We start from the raw sequence: 25,500 nt of genomic DNA, 5'->3' as shown, positions 1-25,500 counted from the left end.
AACTGGGGACTGCCCTTTACATAACAAAGACTTAGTAATTAGGGTTATTTTCTTTTTTGTTGCATGTAAAAGAAACTAATGTAGAAATGAAGTTTGCAATTTACTTAAAATTTTCTATTACAGATTGTCAAGTTCAAGTTTTATATACCCTCCATATATGAATTTCTGGGTCTTTTAGCTGGCCACTGCCACTTGTGTGTTCAAATACTCAAATTGATGTACCTTCCCCTTTACCTACACAAGTAGTACATGTCTCACTCTCAGAGAATTATGTGAAGGTTTCAAGCATCAGAACATCACATTTCCTTTGCCTGTATCTTTAAAACTATCCTTGCAATATTTTTGGGGGAATTTCCAAAAATCCTTTTTCTTTTTAAGTGCATATGTATATGGTTCTTTGCAAAACTGTTTTACACACATTATAAATGTTTACTTTTAAATGCTCTCCACTTTCACCAGAATGTAGTACTATTTCAGTTGTTGCCATCTCAGATAGGAAATAAAATTCCAGTTATTCTTTCAGATGAAGAACCAGGCACAAAAAGAATTTGTTGCAGAGAAAGAAGATGACAAACCTGCCTCTAAGAAAGTAGATGGAGGGAAGAACAAAAATGTCAAAGAAAATGAGATAGACGAGATTAAGGAAAATGAGCAACCTGAAGAAATCGAAGATGTATTGGGTGAAGAAAATGAGAAACAGGAGGATGATGACATTGACATATACAGTGATCCATATGAAGGTGGTGAAGTAAGTTCATCCTTTTTGTTTATTTAGTTTGGTGACGGTATTATGAAATTGTGTATGAGGTGAGCTTATTGCAGTAGTTTTAGTAATTCATCAGCATTGGGATTGAGTGTATGGACTGAGTGTCAGATTACTAGTTTAGAACAGATGTATCAGTGTTTAGAAGAGAGGGAAGATTCACAAATGAGGAAAGCTCTCTCAGCAGTGAGTGTTTAACGTTTTTCACTAGTGTACAGCAGTATTGTATTTCCTGGTGTTGAAGGCACTCTGGCCTTGAAGGTGTACCTCAATTTTGACCAGTTAAATTTTGAAAAAAATGAACTTGAAAATCAGGTAGCAATACTCATGAATTGATGGCTCTGTTTTTGTTAGTGCATGCGCACATTCTTCTGTTTCAATCCATTTGTACTGTGGCTTTGCCAGTTACAGCATATTGTTTATTATAGTTTTTAGTTCATTTATTTTCAATATCAGTTTTTTGGGTTTTTCAAATTCATTGATTTTATTATTATAATTTAAGCTTTTCTGAAGTTGCCGTACTAGCTAAGTGAAAATTGTGAGTGGAAGTAAATGGAGCTACAGTGTAGTCTTTTAATATTTTGATTTGATACAGTGTGGGCCTATGCAGTAGAGTTTTTAAATATCATATAAAGGAAAAACTGAACGCCAAAATAGGAAATATGAGAACTAAAGAATGACAGTTTTTTTTCAGTTACCCATGCTTTAAAACACAACACAAACATGACAGCCCAAATAGATAAAAATAAGATTAAAATTAAGATTATAGCCAACATTTTAGAAATTGAAAATAAGTTCAAACTTTTTAATCTTAAAAACCTGAAAATAATTTGCTGATTATTGGCAGGTATAATTATAGTTGTGAATTTATGAAGAAACTTACCATCCAAGAGCAACATTTTACAAAATTTCCACTTTATGATAGTCTGGCACTAGTAAGATTACCAATTAACTCTTAAGAGTACCAGTAAAGCCTTTTGACAAATAACAATTATACATTTGTCCGTTAATAATGTTCCCTTCAAGTCGCTCATTTGAGAAGAGCAGAAATACCAGTAAAATTGATATACATATAAGTTATTACAGGCAGCCCCGGTTAACGACAGGTATTCCGTTCCTGGGGGCCTGACGCTATCCAAAATTCAAAAGTCTATGGGGGCCACAATCTGCCTAGACTTGTTAATGATGTCATAGGCTTAGACAGTTTCACAAATAGATTTTGCCCTGATATGTAATAACTCTTTAATGAAAATGTCGAATTTCATTTGCCTAATTATTTACTATGGTCTGCAAATTTTTAATGTCAGATCTTTATCATATCTTCTAGGTAAATAAGTTAGAAAAGCAAAAGAATGATAGTACAAATGACTTTAATTAAGTAGAACAGGGACTTAAAAAATATTTTTTTATTATACCTTTATTTGCTATGGGGAAAATATTGGCAAGGAAATTTAGTACTGCTAAATTTAATCTGCAGTTGTAGCTGAACCTTAGAAAAAGATGTTCACACTGTTAATGACTAAATTATTGCGCATCAGCAACATGATGAAGTTCGACCACAAATAATATTCGAGAAAAAAGTATTTTAATAAAAAATACTGGCCATGAAAGAACACATTTTACTGTTTTTTTCATGCCAATAACAGATAATGAAAATTTTGAATTATTATGAAAAAATAGGATGAAAATAACGAATAGAATCTTAATTTAGTTCACAACAAAACGTATTTGAGACATAATGAACTTAAAAAACACTTCATATAACTAAAAATAAACCTTGTCCCGTATAAATAGAGTTTCTTGAGATTAATCTACACTAAATAGAAGCAAGAAGATTGCTCTAAATTGAGTTAAATACTGTGAAATAATCTTACCTCCACTCTCAGTTGTTTTTCTAAACCAAAACATTGATAACTTTGTTTGTATTTTATAATACTCTAGTAATATGAGACTACATACAGTATTATTGGATACAGTGAAGTAAAGGATAACTTTAAAAGAGCTAAAGAAAAGATGCAACTTCATTATGTTTTTATTACTTGAGGGTCTCTCGGTGCTTAGGCATAGGCATCGATAACCAGACAATGGCTCCATCTATTAATGAAAAATATAACTAAATTAGTTCACAACAAGACGCATTTAAGTAATATTTCAACTTGAAAACAATTCATATAACAAAAACTATCCTTGTCCCATATGAATAGAATTTCTAAGAGATTAATTTATGCTAAATAGAAGAGAGAAAATCACTGAATTAAGTTGAATGTGGCAAAATAATCTTACCTCTGCTCTCAGCAGATTTTTCCAAACCAAAACATGATTGGTTTCTTTGTATTTTATAATACAATAATAATATAAGACTGTATACAGTATTATTCGATACAGTGAAGTAAAGGATAAATTTTTAAAAGAGCCAAGAAAAAAAGGCATATTCATTATGTTTGTATTTTATGAGGCGGTCTCAGCACTTAGCCTATGCCATCGATAACCAGATAATGATACTATAAACCCTACAAAGGGTAAAACCCAGTTAGGAATAAATTGAACAAGTGCTGTAAACCGAAATGCTGGTAACTGATATACCAACGGTAACTGGGGGCTGCCTGTACAGTAATACCTTGGGTTACGAATTTAATCCGTTCCAGAACCTGCTTCGTAACCTAAAAAATTCTTAACCCAAATGGATTTTCCCATAAGAATGTTATAAAAAGCAAATAATGCGTTCCACCCGACCATGAATAACCATTTCAATTCATATTTTTCCATTTATTTTTGTTCACTAAGGTTGAAAATTCGTGTAGGAATTACATAAAATTATAAAATTGAAGAATGAAATTAAATATAAACACTAGATTTAATATGCATGCACAGTAAAACCTGAACTTTACCTTTGGCGAGTGTGGCTGCTGGCTTGACGGAGACGGGAGGAGGGGAAGGGTGAGGAGGAGAGGGTTTAGGGTGGGGGGGAGGAAACTTGGGGGGAAATCTCCCTCCGTGAACACTTCTGGAAGACTTTCTGGTTCTTTCTCTAGAGAGCACCGTTCACTACGATCACTAATTTTACGCTTACGCAACACTATGTTGTCTTTCACAATTTTGAAAAAATATTTTTCTATGAGCAAATTTTCTACATCGTCGTGAATATAAGGCCGTTGTTTCGTCAATACTGTGACACCTTTTGATGCTTTACTGGCTTTAATTTCTTCCTTTTTCTTCAAAATAGTGCAGATCGTTGATTGCGACCGCTTGAAGAATGCTGCAATGTCTTTCACGCACTCGCCTTATCATGCATTTGGATAATTTCCTTCTCCATTTCGACTGTAATCATCTCCTTCTTTCTTATGCTATCCTTCTTGCTGCTTGCCTTCGTCATCTTGGGAGCCATTGTCTTTAGTATTTGGGTAATAGTAATGTATAAGCACTATTACGGAAACACAACACGTGCGCAAATCACTAAGCAAATTTGAGAGCGTATCACGGACAGATGCGTTCAATCTTACCGCCAGCGAGATATTGAAAGAGTTATGGTTTAAAAAGGGTCAAGGGATGCGTAGGAGGAAGTCACGTGACCCTCGTTAAGTTTTGGCCGAAAAAATGCGTTCGCAGATCCCACGCTCATCCGATGTAAACAAAGCAGGCGTTAAGTTTTGGCCGAAAAAAATGCGTTCGCAGATCCCACGCTCATCCGATGTAAACAAATCAGGCGGCCTCCCATGATGGAAATTCGCGCATTCGTATTCCAAGCGAAATTCGTATTCCAGAATGAGGTCGTCACTTCGTAAGTTAAAAAATTCGTATACTAATCGGTTCGTAACCCAAAGTATTACTGTACTCATTTTTTAACTGGTGTGCCAAATAACTTGTACTTATTGCCTTTTGTTATACAGTAGTACCTCGAGATACGAAAGGCTCAACTTACGAAAAATCCAAGTTACGAAAGCCAATACGAAAAATTTTACTGCTCTACATACGAAAAGTTTTCAAGATACGAAAGGTTGTTGCTATAAAGTCCCGAGATTCGCCCGGACCACCGAGAACAATTTTAAAACTCCCGCGCCGCCAACTGAGTAAACTCGCCACCATCCTCCTGCTCTCCCATTGGTTCCTGATGCTAGTCACCCCATAAGGTCCTGCTCTCCTCTTGGTCAGCATCTACCCCTTGTGCTTTAAGTATTCTATTGGTAAAAGGTTGCTGCAAATTGAAAAACTTAGTATTCATGCAATACATTTAATAAAAAAAAACATTAGGTAAAGATAGAATAAAGAATAGAAATGAATGGTTATTATACTGTTTGGTAGTTTCAGTAGTTGAAGAGAGATAATGAAAATTTATGGCTTACTGTGTAAAAGTGATTGCTTGGCGATTGTTCGATACTCGTAAGTGCTGGATGTAAACAGACGTTTGGAAGCTTTTTTTTTTTTGTTTGTTTATTATAGTTAATGGTTACTTAATAATTATTTGAAATGAGTACATGCAATACATTTAATAAAAAAAATTGTGAATTAGATATCATAAAATATAAAATAAATCAGACTGCCAACAAATACGCATTTTTTAGAATTCATCTTCTGTTTTATTATTACGTTACGTATACGTATGTTTCATTATAGCTGTCAGTAACTCGGTATCTCTGTTAGGGAAAGATAGAATAAAGAATAGAAATGAATGGTTATTATACTGTTTGGTGGTTTCATTAGTTGAAGAGAAATACTAATGACAATTTATGGCTTACTGTGTGCTAGGAAAAATGATTGCTTGGCGCTCGTTCCATACTCTTAAGACAGGTAAGAGCTGAATGTAAACAATCGATTGGAAGGTTTGTTTTTTGTTTGTTTGTGTATTATAGTTAATGATTAATTATTAATTATTTGAAATGAGTATATACTGATTATTTATACATTTTATTGGCATATTCTAAGCTTTTAGCTCTTAGGTTTAGATGTCAGAATCATAGACTAGGCTACAGTAGCAACCGCTAACATAGGCTAGGCTTATTGCTAAGGACATATGCTAAAGTCCTAATATATGCAGTAAAAATGGGGTTGAACATTACATCCAGTTGAATATTACTCAAGTATGTACAGTATTTTGCCTTTTTGGAGTCATATTTCTTCCATCGTAACCCTAGAACATGTGTTTTAGGCCTGGAAATATAATTTACTGGGGTGTTTTTGGAGGGCTTGGAACGGATTAGCCATTTTACATGTAAAATGTGTTCCAAGATACGAAAAACTCTTGATACGAAGGCCGTCTCGGAATGGATTAATTTCGTATCTCGAGGTACCACTGTAGTATACTTTAACATTTTGGAGTCATATTTCTTCCATCGTAACCCTAGAACATGTGTTTTAGGCCTGGAAATATAATTTACTGGGGTGTTTTTGGAGGGCTTGGAACGGATTAGCCATTTTACATGTAAAATGTGTTCCAAGATACGAAAAACTCTTGATACGAAGGCCGTCTCGGAATGGATTAATTTCGTATCTCGAGGTACCACTGTAGTATACTTTAACATTTTAACTAAGAATAATTTATACTCTTCACATAGAGGTTTTATAGTCATTGTAATTACAGTGAACTCCCCATATTAGTGCACTCCAGATTTGCGGACTCACTTATTCGCGGATTTATCTCTGGAACATATACCCCCATTATTCATGGTATTCACAGTATTTTTCTATGAGAAATATCCACAAATTTTTTTTTCTCTCTCTCTCTCTCTCCATAAAATGCACTTATTGTGATAAAACTGATAAAAACCAGATATAAACATTTTTAGTGGGTTTTCCCTCAAGTTTTAACGAACAAAAGGCAGTTTTAAGCATTTTTATAGGGGTTTCAGTTATTCATGGATTCTAGGTATTCATGGGGGGGATGGTCCGGCACGCATTCCCGCAAATAAGGGGGAACACTGTACTACTGCCTAGCAAAGATAAACTTCCTCTGGGGTTAGGTTGGGCCAATGAAAAATGTAACCTTAAGCCTCTAGGAAGCACAGTAAATTTCCAACCTATTTTAGGAAGAAATGGTATCCTCAGCACTAGGAAGTAGGGTACATATATTCACACAAAAAATACAAACCACTTCCCTGTAAAGCCTTTTTATTTAGTGCTTCAGAAGTCTGATTGACTAAATTTGCTAGAAGAGCAGTTTTGCTTTCAGAAAAGCAAGGACCTCACTGCTTGTTTGAGTGATATATACATCCATTATTCACAATTGAGTCATATTCTCCTTAATGTCATTGTTATACTGCACATCTGTTCATTTTATAGTCCTTTTTTTATTTTTATCATATTACCCACAGTCTTTTCAGTTTGAGTACAGTATGCATTTTGTGTACTTACCTGTTTTTCCTTGGTTATGTGCCATTAAGTATGAATACTGATGTGTGTAGCATAATTGGTAGTCCTGCCCTTCCATGTGTGAAATTTAAGCCACTTTCATTCTCTGGTTTACCTCCTCATGGGCTTAAGCCTGTCAGGCTCTCTCTCTTCAGCCTTTTATATGTATGTCTATCCAATGAAGTTTTAAGTTTCTTAAGCTTATAAATTTCAGTATCTGAACATAAAATATTTTTCTCTCCTGTCTGTTATCATCTATGGAGTGATTTGAAGTCAATGTTGATGTGCAGAGTCAAGTTCAAGGTCAAGAAAAAATAATATAGAGATCCAGACATCAAATAGGAATTTCTTACTGTTGAAATTTTGTTTCATGAACACATCTTGTTCTTTTATAGTATTGTGTATATTCAGATACATATCACAGTATCATTTATGACCAAGAAGATACTCCTGATACATTGTTAAGGAAGTAGTGTATCCCTTCTATTCTGTATCTCAACGTCATGAGGGTAATCATTATCCGTGATTCTTGACCTATGGCCACAACAAAATGTAAACAATTTTATTACCAGTGCTGCAGATAAGTTTATTCCTAAAACTTCATCTAGTGATAGCAAAGTTTATTCATAAATCTTCATCTAGTGATAGCAAAAGGAAACAATTGTAACCATAAATTGAATCACTTAAAGAAATAAGCTTAATAACCTTTCAAGATCATGCCATGCTATGGATGAAGTAATTTTAAAAATAATACATTTAGTAAGTATATTAATCAAATACTGAACATAATACATATGTTGATCTGTAAAATTTAAGGCTTATCATTAAAAGAAAAATATCGTGGAAACTATAGTGTAAAAAGTAATACATTTTTTATTCTAGGACCAATAATATTTAGTATAAGGGGGAATTGTGGAATGATGAATCTTATACGTAATAACAAATTAAAACAGATTAAACCAAATTTTGAATTAAGGTGTTCTTGACTCATGAAATACCACAAAATAATATCCAGTCTTCACATTGGTTACACCCACATAAATATGTCTTCATATTGTAACAACAGTCATGATTGGCTGGAGCAATTTACATGCCGTGTTTCTTCATTTGCATTTTTTTTTATTTAAGTAAATCACTGTACTATATAATGATTCATGTATGATATAATGGGCTTATGATAATGTGGATATATTTACAAAGAAATGAGATATCAGAATATAAAATAGTTAGTTATTTTACACTGGTGGAACCTTTCTGCATGGAGCTGACACAGGAGATGCCACCAAGGGGGAATTTCCCTTGGAACCTCCAACAACAAAGACAGCAGATCTGGAAACCATTCCGCCTGAGGCACAGAGGAGCTACCAAAGTCATCCTGAGACTGCAAACTCATCAGCCTGTTCAGGACTTGACAGATCAAACAAAACGGAGGGAAGGCATACACCTCCAGAGAGCTTTCCCAAATTGCAGACCGCCCACTGGTGAACCTTGACAGTCAAGGCACGAAGTTGACGTGAAACCAGGCCTCCCTGCTTGTTCACATGAGTGACCACCATAGTGTTGTCTGACATGAGAACAACATAATGACCCTTTACTTTCTCCCGAAACTCCTTCAGACCCAGAAAGGCTGTCCTCAAATCCAAGACGTTGATATGCTGCTATTTGTCCTTCAAACTCCAAACATCCGAGGCAATAAGGCCGCCTAAATGATACCCCCAACCTGCGAGGGAGGTATCTGAAAACAAGTGGAAGTCCGGTGGTAGAGAATGCAGAGGAACACCCTTCTATAGATTTCGGCCGTCCAACCACCAACAAAGGTCTTCTCTCACTTCCAGAGACAGAGGAACCTTTAACAGGGGTGAGTCCCCTGCCGGAGACCAGAATTCCCTCAGCCTCCATTGTAGAGGCCGAAGATGAAGACGCCCATGAGTGACCAGCTTCTCCAGAGAAGACAAAATCCCCAGAAGAATCTGCCACTGATGAACTGACTGATGTGGTTCCGACAGAAAGTCGCACGCCACCACTCGCAACTTCTCCAACCTCTGATTCAATGAGAAAACTCTTGAAACCGCCATATCGATGACCATGCCCAGGTAGAGAATCCTTTGACTGGGTACGAGGTTTGACTAATCTTGGTTGACCACGATGCCCAGTTCCAGACAAAACTGAATCAGATGATCTCTGTCCTGCAGCAGCTTCTCTCTGGAACCTGCCAGGACCAACCAATCGTCAAGGCACCTCAGCAAACAGATCCCCTGAGCATGGGCCCAACTTGAGACGAGAGAGAAGGCCCTTGTGAACACTTGAGGGGCTGTGGTCAGCCCGACGCACAGGACTTTGAACTCAAAGACCTTGTCTTCGAAAGAGAAGTGAAGGAACTTCCTGGACGTCGGATGAATAGGTAATGGAAGTATGTGTCCCTCAAATCTAACAGCATGAAGTTGCCTTCCCTCACAGCTGCCAACACTGAATGCGGGGTCTCCATCTTGAACCTCGCCTTCCTGATGAAGTGATTCAAGATGGATAAGTCGATCACAGGCCTCCAACCTCCCAAAGCCTTGGGCACCAAGAAGATGTGACTGTAAAACCCGAGACGGACGTACCACTTCCTCTATCGCATCCTAGTCCAGCATCTTCTGCACTTCCTCCCGGAGAGCCAAAAACTTCAGAGACTATGGAGGATACACCCTCCTGAGTAGAGGCTTGTCCGAGAGTGGGGAAGAGAAGTCGAATGGCGATAGATACCCCACCTGAAGGACATCTACTACCCACTTCTCCACCCCATAACTCTGCAACTTGGCCCACTGGCCCGCCAGGCATCCCCCCACCCGTGGCACCGGAGAGGGAGAGGCACCTAACCTACTGACGACCCCCTTTACCTCTGCTCCTGGGGCCCCTTCAGGTGACGACCTTCGTGACTGCTGCTGGGCAAGGGGAGGAGGAGGAGCCGGACATCTCCGAGGATGAGACTCTGACTTAAACACAGCGTGGTTCAGTAATCTGTCCTTGGTGTCAGCCTGGCGCCGGTCTATTGCATCCTCCAGCTCAGTCCGAGGGAATAGAAATTGTGATTCCAAAAGATCCATTCCTCAGTGTCAGCAAGGACTCAGGGTCAACCAATCTTTCCATCCTGGATAAAGCCGCATCTCTTCTAATCAGAAGGTTAGCCCATAAATTAACACTGAGGTGAGCAAGATACAAGAACGCCCTGCCTCCAGACTGCAACAAACTGGCAAGAGAGGAGGCACTCCCCAACCCATCTGGGGACCTGTCAGAAGCTATCTTGGCAATGACCACCGACCAGAAGTCCAGCCAAGAAACCATCCTGGCTTCAGATGAATGACGTCCGGGTTAAGATGATGTGACATCAAGTATGCCGAGTTTGTAGCATAGTACTTCCTTTGCCTCGTGAGAGGCAGGGAAAGCAACTTGGCAGAGCCCCTAGAGCGAAGCATTCCCTCCCCATTCTGAAACGGGCGTTAACTTTATGTAAGACCGACTGGATATGCCCCGACGAGGGAAGTTAAAACAATGACTTGTGATCTTGTGTAGCTCCCAGCAAAGCTTCCAAGCAAGAAGGAGTGAAAGATGACGGAGCCTGAGTCCTACTCTTCAAATTGTTGAACCCACAAATGAGATCAACAACTTTTGTAAAGGAAGATAAAAACTCTTACGTGTCTCTCCTCCTGCTCCGGTAACTGAGACCGGCGACGAAAAGGATGTGCAGGCTTACCTAAAGTGCCTTCCGCGTGTAAATTAACAGAAGAACCAGCAGCCAAACAGCCCGAAACACCAACTAACCTGTTGGGGCTGGATCCAAGCACCAACTCCTGCAACGAACCAACCACAACACAAGGTACATCACTACGCACTCTCCCAACAGATGACTCTTGAATATGGCCGCCTACAAGCACGTGCGGGGCAGATGCACAAACATATGTGGGGGAGGAGTCTCGAACACTCGAAATAGAACGAGAATCCCTCAGAGTCGAACCCCTGGAAGTACCAGGGAGATGAGCAGGCAAACACTCCTGCTGCACTAACTCCGCGCTCACAACCTTCAACCTCTTGACAGGAGCCTTGAGATCCTTATAGCGACAAATAGGCCTTGGAGAAGGAGAAGCGGACGCACCTGCAACATGTGCACGAATGTAGGAGGTTGCAACACGTTCGTGATTCAATGCAGAGGACAAAGCAGCTACTGCAGATTGCACAAGGGAAGAAACACTAACACTTGCAGGAACATGGACGTGCCACTCCTCACTCGCAGACGAAGAAAGGGCAAAGTCCTTAGCCTTCCAACGCTTGATATGCCAATACGGTGGAGATGGGGGAGAAGGAGAGGAAGACAGCACTGCCTCCTTACACAATCTCTTTGCAGGAGGCGGGGTTGACTTCCAGTCCTCCCAGCCGACATGACAGCAAACCTATCTTCTAAAACAGTCCAATCTCTTAAGAACCACCTGGCACAAAGCCTCAGACGGATCAGCAAGAGAAGGGGCTGACGACATAGAAGGGAGATGCAGTGAACTGGATGGCAGAGATGACGTCACGGCAGCAAACGATGACGACACAGACGAGCGAGGCAGTGCAGTGGAGACAACTGGGAGTGATGTCATTGATGGAAGTGATGTCATAAGTTGCGATGACATCACGGCTTCCCCTTAATCCAAACGGGAAGCAGACGCCACTGGCGGAGGGATACAAAATGGCTGACCCCGTGACGTCACTAGCGGGGCTGACGCCACAGCTTCCCTCTTGACTTGAAGAAGCGGCAGTCGTCACTGGCGGAGCAATGCAATGTGGCAAGCATCCAAGAAGTGAGTCAGCAAACCCTCCAAGGAGGGTGGACCCCGTAGCCCAAGTGTCCCCCAGAGCGCTGCCATTTTGGCCTCATCCGAATTTTCCTCTGAAATTAAAGAAACATGAAAAAGCCTCCTCCCTCTCAGGAATCAAATTAATCAGCCTGATGGCCTCCTGATACTTCTAACGACAAATCGATGGAAGAAAAGGAAGGGGACGAAGGCGCAACACTGGCATGACAGCAGCAGGAGATGAAGCATCAGGGAGAGGAGAAGAAAAATCCTCCCACGAAGGAAGAGTAGAAACTCTACGATACTCCCTCTTACTATAAAATAACTCCCACTGCTCTCTAGGCCACGCATGGTATTCCGTGCCGGGATTCGTTATTGTACAAACGTTAGAACGGCACCTACTACAAGTGTCGTGAGGATCCGTCACTGATGAAGCCAAAAAACGAGAACACAGAAAACCGGGAGTTCCCGGGCACACACGTTGATCTGGCCGAGAAGGAGCAGAAAAAGACATAATAGAAGCACACGCACACAGAAACACAACCGAAAACGGGCAATGAACCGGGTAAAGGCCGAGAGAGGTCATCCACAACTCTAGTCCAGACGGTTTAAGAAAAGACAAAAAACTGATGCTGTGGCGTAGGTGCGTGGTCCTTGACCACTCTTTCACTTGATATACATGCTTTGCCAGATCTCAAAGATTTCTTGCTTTCATCTGCGATTTAACCAGATCCAGCTAGGCCCTAAAAGTTATCCTATTGTTAAGATCGAAGGTTTGTAGCTATGAAAAATACAAATTGTCTTGGAAAATTTTTCATTTCTGTCGTTAGCCATACATCACCAACTTCCACCCACACACAGGTTTGGATAAAGTTTGCCGAAGTCATTAACCCTCTTACGCCAGAGCTGTAAATAAAAAATTGTCTGCCGCGTGCCGGAGGGGTTTCGGAGTGAGCGCGGAAGCGGAATTTTTTTTTTTTTTTTAAATCACACCGCGCTTAGTTTTCAAGATTAAGAGTTCAATTTTGGCTGCTTTTTTTGTCATTGCCTGAAGTTTAGTATACAACCATCAGAAATGAAAAAAATTATCATTATCATATATAAATAATGCGATATATGATAGCGCAAAAACGAAATTTCATATATAATTGTATTTAAATCTTGCTGTGCACAAAACGGTTAAAGGTAACAAGTTACTTTTTTTTTCGTTGTAATGTACACTAAATTGCAATCATTTTGGTATATAACACATTGTAAAACGATAAAAGCAACACAGAGAAAATATTATCACAAAATAATGCATGAATTCGTAACGCGCGGACGTAAACAAATATTTTTTTTCAAAAATTCACCATAAATCTAAATATTGTCCTAGAGACTTCCAATTTCTTTCAAAATGAAGACAAATGATTGAATACTACTATAATGTAAGAGTATTAGCTTACAATTGCAGTTTTCGACCATATCTGACGAGTTAAAGTTGACCGAATGTCGAATTTTTTTATATATATTTTTTTATACAATTATTTCGGAAATAAGAAAAGCTACAACCTTCAAATATTTTTCGATTTATTCTACATGAAATTGCACACATTTTCATATATAAAACTCTATGAAATGCCTAATATGAAACGGAGCAAATATTCCGAGAATGGGACGTACGTTTTTCGGAGATTTGTGGCGGAGAATCCGCGCGCTGAGGGAAGGAAAGATTTTTTTTTAAATTCACCATAAATCTAAATATTTTGCTAAAGACTTCGAATTTGTTTCAAGATGAAGATAAATGACTGAATATTACTAGACTGTAAGAGTTTTAGCTTACAATTGCGTTTTTCGACCGTTTCGGTAGAGTCAAAGTTGACCGAACGTGGTTTTTTTCTATGTATCATGATTTATATGCAAATATTTCAAAAATGAGAAAAGCTACAACCTTCAATTATTTTTTGTTGTATTCTACATGAAATTGCGCACATTTTCATATATAAAACTTTATGTAACGGCTAATTTAAAATGGTGCAAACATTACCACAATCGCACGTATGATTTTTTCGGAAGAGTTACCGCGAGGATGTAAAGAAAATTTTATTTTTTTCATAAATTCACCATAAATCGAAATATTGTGCTAGAGACTTCCAATTTGTTGCAAAATGAAGGTAAATGCTTGAATATTACTAGAATATAAGCATTTTAGCTTACAATTGCGTTTTTCGACCAGTTTGGTAGAGTCAGAGTTGACCGAAGGTTGAAATTTTGGCACTTATCGTTATTTATATGAAAATATCTCAAAACTGATAAAAGCTACAACCATGGGTTGTTTTTAGTTGTATTGTGCATGAAATTGCACACATTTCCATATATAAAACTTTATATAACGGCTAATTTTAAAATGGTGCAAACATTACCACAATCGCATGTATGATTTTTTTCGGAAGAGTTACCGCGCGGACATAAGGAAAAGGTTTTTTCATAAATTCACCATAAATCGAAATATTGTGTTAGAGACTTCCAATTAGTTGCAAAATTAAGGTAAATGATTGAATATTACTAGAATATAAGCGTTTTAGCTTACAATTGTGTTTTTTGACCATTTCGGTAGTCAAAGTTGACCGAAGGTTGAAATTTTGGCAATTATCGTTATTTATATGAAAATATCTCAAAACTTATAGAAGCTACAATCATGAGTATTTTATTGTTGTATTCTACATAAAAATGCGCACATTTTCATATATAATACTTCATGTAACGGCTAATTTACAATGGTACAAAAATTATGTCAAAGTGACGAAATAATTTCCGAGATGTGTCACAGATACTTTTTAGTGCGGCAAGAAAGAAATTCGCGCTTGCGCGCCTGCGTAACGATTGTAAACAAAACAACACATTGATCCGTGAAATCCCAGCATCCCCCAAGGCGCGTGACTCAAAAGTTTTCGGCTGGTAGGCCTATAAGTATTTTTCCACGAATTTAAAAAAAAACTTTTGTAAGTCAACGTAAAATACGTCCAGTCGGCACACGGGAGACAAAAAATGTCGACGTAAAATACATCCAGTCGGCGTAAGAGGGTTAACTGTCTTATGTATTACTTTGTCTTAATTCTTAGCAGCTTTAGCTCACAGAACACCAGAAATATTGTCTGTTCCTATGATTCAGTTTCAAAAGTGTGTTCATAGCGAGCTTGCAGATGTTTGTTATACATCGAATTTGAATATGGGTAATTCCATATAATTAAGATGAATCCTATATTATAGGCTTTCACGACTCTTAACGAGTTAGGGCATATGCATATATTCTACATAAATATGCATACTGATTCTTGCCTAATTCATGAATAAAATCAAAAGGCATTAATTAATTTGTAAAATTGCTGGGTGAATTTCTTGCAACATTTACCATTTACAGCATTAAGGGACCTACAAGACTATATGTCGAGCCACGTGGCATGAATTGCTCAGTTGAAATTGCCTCCTATTAGGAGGCATGAATAGCTCAGTTGAAATTGCCTCCTAAACAACCTGTTAAGATCACCCTACAATTAGATACACTGACTTCATAACTTCATAGCCATGCACACCCATTTTGTCATGATTTATGAGTAGTGATGGCATATAAATATGTGAGGTTTAAGTTATATTTGATGTAATGGCTTATCAGTGTTATACCTATTTGCCCTAATTTCATAAGAAAGTCAATAGGAATTAGTTTCCATAAGTTATATAGTTTTTTATAATAATATGACTGCACGATAAGTCTTATTATGTTGTCGATTCTTTGTTGATGGCTACACTTTTTTTCTGTCAGCAGGACCATGTTAGATTTGAAAACCATGGTCTCACTGCTGCAGCTTTGCTGAGCAGTGGGGCTGGTGTGTGATGTCACTATTTGGTATTACCCAGCGAATATCCTGATTGGTTGCCTGGGTGCTAACAGAATCCTGTATTTCCCAGTCAGGAATGTCACTTCTTGAGGTGTCTGGTGCTGGCCTATATTCAGTAGGGTTCTCAGTGCTGGTAGGCAGGAGGAACATCTCTTGAGGGGTATTCAATAAGGGCTTCTACTGCTGTATCAAGAGAGCTTCTAGCAGCTGTAGGCATCTTTGGTAAGGGGGACTTTTTCATTATTTCTGTATTCTTTGCTTTTGCATTCCTTGTGATGCTGGTATGGTGGGTATCTCTCATGTGGAATTTTATGGCAACTTCTTAAGCTTGGCAAGAGAAACTCTTTGCCAGTTTCTTGATGGTCATACCAATTTATAGGAGCCAGGGCATCCATGGACTAGGCATTTAAAACCGTGTACCACATTAATCTGATTAAGAGAATCTCTCATCGGTGGAGCTGAGTTATAGATGACTTTGGTTATCTTAGTCACCTCTCGTGATGTCATCTGCAGGGTTCTTTGTAAGGAGCTCAAACTTTGTCTGGTCAGACAGGATCTCTTCAAGCTTGTATTTTTGGTAATCAGCTGTATTAATCAAGACAAAGGCTACTGTTTTATCTTTCCTGATTATGAAAACTAACTCCTCCCCACTGATGATAGATCCTCTTAAACAGTCTAATGTGGTACTGTTTACTACCATTTCAAACACTTAGTTCTGGGAGACCCTGGCTCCGATATTGGTATGACCACCATGACATTGGCAAAGAGAATCTCTTGCCATGCTCAAGATGGTGCCATAAAACTACACAATAGAGATGTCCACCATACCAGCATCACAAGGAATGCAATATAGCTGGGAATACAAAAAAAATTGGAATGGCCCTTGTCCCTAGATGTCTACGGCAGGATCAGCTCTTAATGAATACCATTCAAGAGGTGTTCCTAATGCTTACCAGCATTAGATGGCATTTGCACATAGACCTGCACCAGGCACTACGAGAAGCAACATTCCTGACCAGGAAACAGGATTCTAGAGCTGCCCAGTAACCCATCAGAATATTAGCCGGGTACATACTAATATCAGATACAGTGGTACCTCGTTTGTTGAACGTTTCTGATGTTGAACATTTTGTTATCGAATGAAATTTTAAAAAAATGTGTCATTTGTTGAACAAATACTCGTGCTTTGAACTGACCGATTTTCTTGTTTATACTTTTATTTAACAGCCTACAGCATCCTACAAGAAAAACTATCAACATTTTTTCCTTTACAATATATACCTTAATAATAACCATATTAACAAAATAGATAAAAGAATAAAGCATTTCAATAAAAAATTTAGCATAAAAGATGTACAAAATCATATGTCAATATGTGCTGCCACGTGCAACTGATTTGAGATTGAACAAGGTAGCGTAGGTATTGTTGAAGAGAGAAGAAGAGACAGTTAAAATATTACTGCATGCATGTAAAAGCAGTAACAATTCCCATAAGAAAATAAAAGGGAATTTCAAAATAAATTTAATAATGAAATATAAAAATCAGTTGCAATACAGTAGTAATGAAAAAAAAGAATCAACTGAGCCAGTGTTCAGTGGGCTGAGTGAAAGTGTATAATTTAATTCAACAAAATAAATTAAAGAATAAAGCTTTTCATAGTAGAATTTAGCATAAACGATGAACAAAATCATATGTCATTGTGGTGACTCACAGCTAACTTGAGATAGAGGGAAGGAGCGTTTATATTGTTGAGGAATAATGAATTAAATTATTTTAATTTATCAGGCGTTGTGATATTGTTGAGGAGCGAAGGAGAAGAGACGGTAAAAACCTTACTGTATGTATGTAAAAGCAGTACCAATTCGAATTAAAAAATGAAATGGATTTCACAATAAATGTAACATGATACTATAACATGAAAACTATCAAATGCGGTAGTAATAAAAAATTTTTTAAAAAGTCTTTCAGAGCGATGTGCACCATATCGGCCCATCCAAAGTGTGACCATTTTTGGCACACATTGCCTACAGAAATGTATTTTAATCATTTTTGGCAACATAAACCATATACAGTGGTCCCCCCGTATTCGCGGGGGATGCGTACCAGACCCCCCGCGAATTGTTAGAATCCGCGAATGTTTGGAACCCCTATAAAAATGCTAAAAACAGCCTATTTTGTTAGTTAAAACTTAAGAAAAACCACTAAAAATTCTCATACTTGGTTTTTTTAATAGTTTTATCACAAAAAGTGCATTTTATGATGAAATTGATAACAAAAACCAGGAATTTGTGGATATTTCTCATAGAAAAATACCGCGAATGCGCGAATTTTCCGCTAATAATGCAGGGAAACGTTCCCGAGAGAAAACCGCGAATGTGTGAGTTCGCGAATCCGGAGAACGCGAATACGGGGGGTCCACTGTATGACCAAATCTAGTTTGTCCATATTAGCTACACAAAGGCTATAGTAAAGACTTTCATTGTGTCAGGCAGAATGTAGTACAGTGGAACCTCTAATGAAAGTCCCTACGTATGAAAAATTCAGGTTACGAAAGCAATGACGGAGATTTTTTTGCTTCTGTGTACAAAAATAATTCAGGTTGCGAAAGGAAGAGGATGGTTTTCTATGGAGACGAAGATGGAGATAATCAAGAAGTGTTGATGTTTTCTGCCATTTGTTAATGTGTTTCGTAAAGTTTAGTGTTAATGTTTTCTGCCATTTTTTAATGTGTTTCATAATGTTAAGTGTTCATGATTTCTACCGTTTGTCCTTCCCCTCTGTCGCCACTTTTTTACATCACCTCACTCGAAAGGTAAGGTTCCACATTTTACTACATATTTACGTACATGTACACACAGTATTTCTTGTACCCTGTACACTAATACACTTTATTTACAGGTACAGTAATGGTTAGGTTACGTATTGAATGGTCCAAATTGTTGTATTTCATTATTTATTGGTCAATTTAGCTTTATTATAAAATTTACTGTGGTGTTTTTGTAGGGCTTGGAACGAATTAGGCAATTTACATGTAAAACGTAGTTCTAGATATGAAAAAATCAGGTTACGAAGGCCGCTTCGGAATGGATTAATTTCGTAACCTGAGGCACTACTGTACCAGATCAAGTCACAGTTTTACATTGTCTGAGCATTGAGCTTACCTCATGGAAGTACTAAAAATATTTCCAATGTTATAGGCTGCTGGTTACTGATTTTAAATGGGTTTAAAGTTATCGCCAACTAGGACAGTTTGTAGAGTTGCCTACTGCTGTCAACGTCTTAATATAAACAGCAAAATATCAATGTGCAAGAGGTATACAAACAACCCAGCTATTTGCGGACTCACATTCACAGATTTTCTGGATCCTATGTACGTAACCATTATTCATGGTATTTTTCCATAAGAAATATCCACAAATTACTGAATTTGCACATATATTTCATGATTAAATGTACTTTTTCTGATAAAATTATTTAAAAAACCAGGTACTAAAAGCATTTGAAGTGGGTTTTTTCTTGAGTTTAAACTAACAAAGTAGGCAGTTTTAAGCTTTTTTATAAGGTTTCTAAGTATTTGCAGGTTCTAGCTATTCCCCGGGGGGTCTATTTTATAGGGTTAGAAGTAGCGAATCACAGAGCAGGGCATAAATAAAGGATATGTTACCCCAATGCTGATTGGCTCGTAACGCGACATGCTATTGGTTGAAAGGATTAGAAGAATTGATCATAGAGCAGGATTTAATATACTGCTTTTTGCTGATTGGCTTAAAGCTCCAACACTTCTTGAGGGAGTTTCAATGTATATTCTTATAACCTAGTTTTATGAATTAATCTTTATTTACCTTGTTGTATGTACTGTCAATAGTGTATTAAATATGTATTTTTAATGTGCTCATGTATTTCTCTCTCTCTCTCTCTCTCTCTCTCTCTCTCTCTCTCTCTCTCTCTCTCTCTCTCTCTCTCTCTCAAAGGTAACTTGATTAGTTTTCACAAGGAGTTATGAGTTTATGAGTCATATATTTTTAAGGGTAAAAATGTAAGATCTTTCATTTTTGTATGTGCTGGTCGTGGATGTGTTAATAAGAAAAAATGAAGTAAAGCTTGAGAGAACAAAGATGAGAATGCCGAGGCAGATTGTGAATATCAGTGCTTGAGAGATGGGAAAATGACAAAATAAGGAGGGAGGCCGGCTTAGTAAAGATTACGGAGGTGATAAGAGAAGTATGATTGAAATGGTATGGGCATGTGTTAAGGATAAATAAGGAGGAGGGAGGCAACCAACCCCTTAATGTAGGGATAACGGTGGAAAAGAAGTATATTTTTGTTCAAACTATTAAAATAAGCAGTTATAAACATTTTAGTAGTTTAGGGTATTTACAATAATACCCCAGTCTTATGCAATTTGAGTTGTTCGAATTCACAATAGCGTGAACTTTTCATTGGAACCTGACTAATTATCATACATGAGCATTTCACAGACACATGGATGCGAACACAAGATTTTCAAATCCTGGAGAAACCCTGAAAAAGTGTTTGTTTAACTTTTTATGCAATTTATAAGTTTTTAAGCTTATATGTATAAATTAAATAGCATTGAATAATAAAAATAGTAATAATTCTCTCTCTCTCTCTCTCTCTCTCTCTCTCTCTCTCTCTCTCTCTCTCTCTCTCTCTCACTGAGATGAGAACATTTTTATGGTACATGTATGTACTATGTTTATTGATATTTTCGAATAATGATGATAATATTTTGGAAGAAGATTGGCTTTTGAACAAATTCAATTGAATAATATGGCAGAATGATAATGATAATAATAATAATAATAAAAAATAGTATATAATAATAACTATAATTAAAAAACTAATATGCAATAGTATTTTAAAGAAATAAAGTTTTCATATCACTTTTAAGTAAGAACAACTTCTCAATATCTCTCTCTCTCTCTTACTGAGATGAGAGATTATTTATGGCACATGTATATGTTTATTAATATTTCCAAATTATAATAATAATAGTAATAATAATAATAAATTTTATTGTCAGCTCAAGGCCATTTACATGGAATATACAAAGAATAGACAATAACATACACAATCTAGATGCATAAGATAATATGATAAAAAAAGAAATATGATTTTCTGGGCTCAGCCCATGTCGCTTCGTGAAATATCCTTTTAGTTCATATTTCTAAGGTAAAAATGCTAACATTACCAGAGAAAAAAATAAAATAAAATGGAATGTCAGAATATTCTGACTCTCTCACCCTAAATAAAAAGAGGGTGTCGGTATGGTTTCTGGGGCGAGTGAAACCACTACCACGGGCCTCTTGTCATTTAGATCTCTCCTTCACAAAATCCTCCTGCTAGAGAGAGCTGATGCACAGCCCGCACCAGCGACTACTACTACCCGTGCTCCCACGCCAACACGAGCGCCTCTAGCGGCCATCCTTTCTGTTAGCAGAATCCCACACGCATGTGTTTTTTCTTGCTGTGCTTTTTTCGATCGCTTTCTTTGGATTTATCCTCGTGATGGAGCTCCAAGCTATTGCTGCAGCTAAGTTAAGTACTGACTAAGCGTTTCACGTAATTTTAGCCAGCTAGGACCCGTTTTACCGATTTTATTTAGGTTTATAACGGTGCCCCTGTCTCATGGCTACAGGCTCGCCCCATCCGGCTCGCCTCGTGTTATTTTTATTCAGCTCCTTCGGTCTCCCATACCGTTGTAGCTACCTCTATGCAGTGTTTATGATGAATTTTACGTGTTGTGCGGGATTTGCTATTCTGTTTTATGGGAATCTAGCTCTATTGAGCCTACTCCTGGTACCTTAGCTCAGTGTTCATGCATGCATGTGCCTTTGTCTAGGTCTTTTAGGCTCGTAGGATATGTGTCCTTCTCTTTTTGGTCCTACCACCCTGGCCGCCGCCCTCCGTTCATACGTACCGGCAAAGGCCAGCTCCCGAGTGGTTAGGCGCCCTCCCTCCCAGGTCGGTTAGCCTAGCCTCTCTAGGACTTCTTTTTCTCCCACTTTTGATTCCTTTCCTTTCTATGATATTATTATGCCCTCATTATGTCATGTTTGGTACGGTAGAGGTAGCCTAGGCTACCTTCTTTCGCCTGGTCTATCCGACCGCGTGGTCCTACCGCGTTCACGGTGGGCCAGGCGATCGCCCTGAGCCACCGGCTCATCTCCCCCTCCTGCCTCCCTTCCTCCTATGGGGGTGGGGAGGCATGTACCGCTCACTCATGTTGCCACGGCAACCAACCGTGCTCTCTCCCCTCCTCCTCTCCTCGCGGAGAGGATACAGGAGTCTTCGTGGGGGGGGGTACTCCACCCCATCTTACCGTCCTCACCCTGGGTCCCTCGGGGAGGTCTCCGTACGCTCGGATTGGGCTGGCCACCTCACTCGTCCGTGCTCGGCCTTCCTCGGGTCCCTGCTTGCTCTCTCTCCTACCCCGGTCACCTCCGTTGTATCACCCCGCCATGGCGGGTTCATCTGGCTCCGCCAGCTTATCCTAGGAGGTGATAGTTGAAGACATATTTGGTGTTTGAACTAAAGTAGGCAGTTATAAACATTGGAATAGTGGTCTTGGGTGGGTTAACTGTTAAACTAGGCAGTTTTTAGCAATTTTTAGCAATTTTTAAGGGGGTTACCAGGATAACACGGGTATTTACTTATCACGGGAGGTTCTGGGCCCTATCCCCCGCGATTATCGAGGCCCCACTGTAGGTGGATTCAAAGCTATGTAAACTGCATTCTTAATGCATTTTTCAAAAAAAAAAAATCTTCAAATATTGATTATTTTGCATTTTTGGTGTCATATTTCTTCTGCCAGATCAGCGTTGAAGGTGTCATAACCCTGGAAATAATTTCTGATGAATATAATTAAAAAGCGCCTTAACCTCAGAACGCCGTAAGCCGAACCCATCTGAACCCAGGAACTGCCTGTATATATTGTTACGTATTAGCCGGGCCTTGAGAGAGGCTATATACGTAAACGGAAATAATTGAGGGATTTCAAGAGGAAATTGCTTTAACTTAGCGTAAAACTGGTTTATAATGGACAATTAATCTAGAGGAATAGGTCGCCAGAAAACTCAGCTCGTTACTTTACAGCTATTTATTTACAAAAGGCCCTTACTGGCCTGGAGAAGGTAAATGCAGCGTCCACACGTTGGGACTTATATAATCTCTCATAAATGGATAATAGCTGGCTCAAAATGGATTAATTCAAGCTGGTTTCATAAACTTGGGTAATGCAACACTTGCGGGCAGAGACATGACACGTGGCTCAGGGAATCTGGATGTCGTGTTCAGTGTGGACCTTTGTAGAAAAACGTGGCCTCGCTTTGTCTTGGGCCTGGGTCGATTGGCGCGCCACTCACGCCCTGGATAGGCCTAACAGGAAGGCAGGTGGTTGGACATCCGTCCGAGGTCACGTCCTGCAGTCGACTGGGGACGATGGCAGGCGTTTTGCTTGGGTGTTGGGAGTCAGCTTGACCCCCCACGAGCAAGGCAAATCCTGGAAACAAAACATACAGCCAGCAGAGGGGTCACAGGAAAAAGAGCTTAAGAAATAGGTCTAAGAAGTACCAATCTGCCTACATCCTTCCCTTTTGAGATACGTCCCTAAAGCTGACAAAAGACTATATTCCCCCAACTGGGGAACTCTCTACCTCTGGCTGGCGGGTTTTGGTTCCCGCGTTTCCTAAAAATCAGCTGATATTTGGAGGAAATGGCTGCCATTTTCCAAATCAAATTAATTAATTAATATCTGGGTAGACAGAACGATCTATAAACGTCACAATATGTACATATTTAATTTTAAAAATAAAAAATTAAAGATCCCACTGGGAAAATGATGATGGTATTTTAAAGAAATAAAATATTTTTTCCTTCATCTGTTAACTCTAAGAGAAGCTTGAAGCCAGAGCTGTCAAATATGTCAATTTAATGTGATAGGTGGGGGAGTGTTGTGATTAGGAAGTCAAGGGACTCTCTCTCTCTCTCTCTCTCTCTCTCTCTCTCTCTCTCTCTCTCTCTCTCTCTCTCTCTCTCTCTCTCTCTCTCTCTGTAATAACTCACAAATAATTTCTCTCAAGTAAGGACATTTTCTCTCTCTCTCTCTCTCTCTCTTGTAGTTAGTGTAGACTATTTAAATTTATCAATTTTACTTTCACCGTCTGGAACTGTAAATGTGCCGTTCTAAAACGTAGACATAACTAAGAGTTGTATTATCCAAATAAAAAGCACTGTTTGCTCATGGAAAGGAATTTCAGAACAAAGACAAAGAGAGAGAATAAAGAAGTTCTTAAAAATGAGGTTGAGATGGCTTCTAGAAATGGATTGGTCAGAAGGGCAAAAGGAAAGAGAAATAGTATAAGTAATCTTCACACACCAATAATTTTACCAACCATTTATGTATTTCTTTTTTTAAGGGTAATATATTAAGCTAACTTTTAAATGGAATTCCAGTAACTTTAATTTAAAAGTTAACTTAATACTTGGGGAGCATGATTAGGGTCATATTTAGTGTTCTAACTCTAGAAATAAGCATTTATTAGCATTTTTAGAGACCGGGCAATATTGGGTGAAAATTCGACTTGTGCGAGGGAGTCTGGAACCTAACCTTGCATAAGATTGACTTATTATTGTATTAATGATATAATTTCAAAGATTATGACAACATAATAGGATAATAGTTTTAAGATATATTTGATGTAGGATGATACTTTAAGTACTATGTATACATTTGATAGGCAGTTATGAGCATTTTGAGAGAGGGTGGTTAACCATTCGTGTAAACCAGTAACTTACTGTAGTTAATCTTTTTTTATCATAAATGAATTTGTACCTAATCATGAAAATACTAACATGATGTAATAAACCTACCATTCTGTGTGGAGATATGTACGTGTCCTGTTGATCTAAACTACTCACCACGTATTTTAGGCATGCTCTGTGCAGTAGTACTGTCCTAAAATACATATCTTTATAGAAAATATAATTTTAAAATCATCTTACAACACAGGAAAATATACATAAAATGTATGGCCAGTGCATTACAGTATGAGCAGAGTGATGCACAAAGTTACGTGGGCCAAAGAAATTTGCATGTGAATGATAGGGGATACCTAAGAGTAACAGTTGTAGGCTGGAACTTAATTTTGCAACATGACTGAAATGATAATATGGTATTCTGGGATGATTGCTAGAGGTATATTTTTGTTTGAACTGTCAAGTTTGGTGATGAACTATAAAATCGGCAGTAATTAGCATTTTGGGTGTTTTTTCTGTAAAACATTATTTTATCCGTGAAGAATGCTTGGAAAGCAATTTGCTTGGGATGAATCTTACCTAATATTAAAGATAGCCTATACTCCAAGCCAGATTACTCATATTCTTGAATTCCACCAGGTGTGTTTCGAATGTTTTAGCTCTTACTGAGCTTACTGCCTTTGTGCACAGCCGCTCATTTGTATTTCATGGTTTTGGCTGTTTCCTGCTTTTGCAGTACTACTGCTCATTAGTTTTCTTGGGATGCCTTCCGCCAGAATGAATGCTAAGAACATCATTTTCTGTTGGAATGATTACTGTGTTAGCAGGGTGTTGATAGACACTGGTTGTGCCAGCTGCAGGGATAAATATTGTAATCTTGGGAATAGATGTGAGGAATGTAGAGATTTTCAAAGGACTTTTTGCTTA

At 38.3% G+C, this 25,500-nt stretch overlaps 1 protein-coding gene across 2 annotated transcripts in view; it reads left to right on the top strand.

Annotated features, from left to right (window-relative positions):
• Positions 1-25,500, top strand: part of LOC135208429 (uncharacterized) — a 316,957-nt gene that overhangs the window by 262,127 nt on the left and 29,330 nt on the right. For both annotated transcript variants that reach the window (XM_064240585.1, XM_064240584.1), the window contains exon 14: positions 524-748. In XM_064240585.1, the coding sequence (XP_064096655.1) occupies positions 524-748 (225 nt within the window). The remainder of the gene's footprint in view (positions 1-523; positions 749-25,500) is intronic.

The sequence above is a fragment of the Macrobrachium nipponense genome, chromosome 35 (assembly GCF_015104395.2).
Source record: "Macrobrachium nipponense isolate FS-2020 chromosome 35, ASM1510439v2, whole genome shotgun sequence".
Classification (NCBI taxonomy): domain Eukaryota; kingdom Metazoa; phylum Arthropoda; class Malacostraca; order Decapoda; family Palaemonidae; genus Macrobrachium; species Macrobrachium nipponense.
The sequence above is the reverse complement of the archived record's forward strand: the minus strand, read 5'-3'. Positions and strand labels throughout refer to the sequence as shown.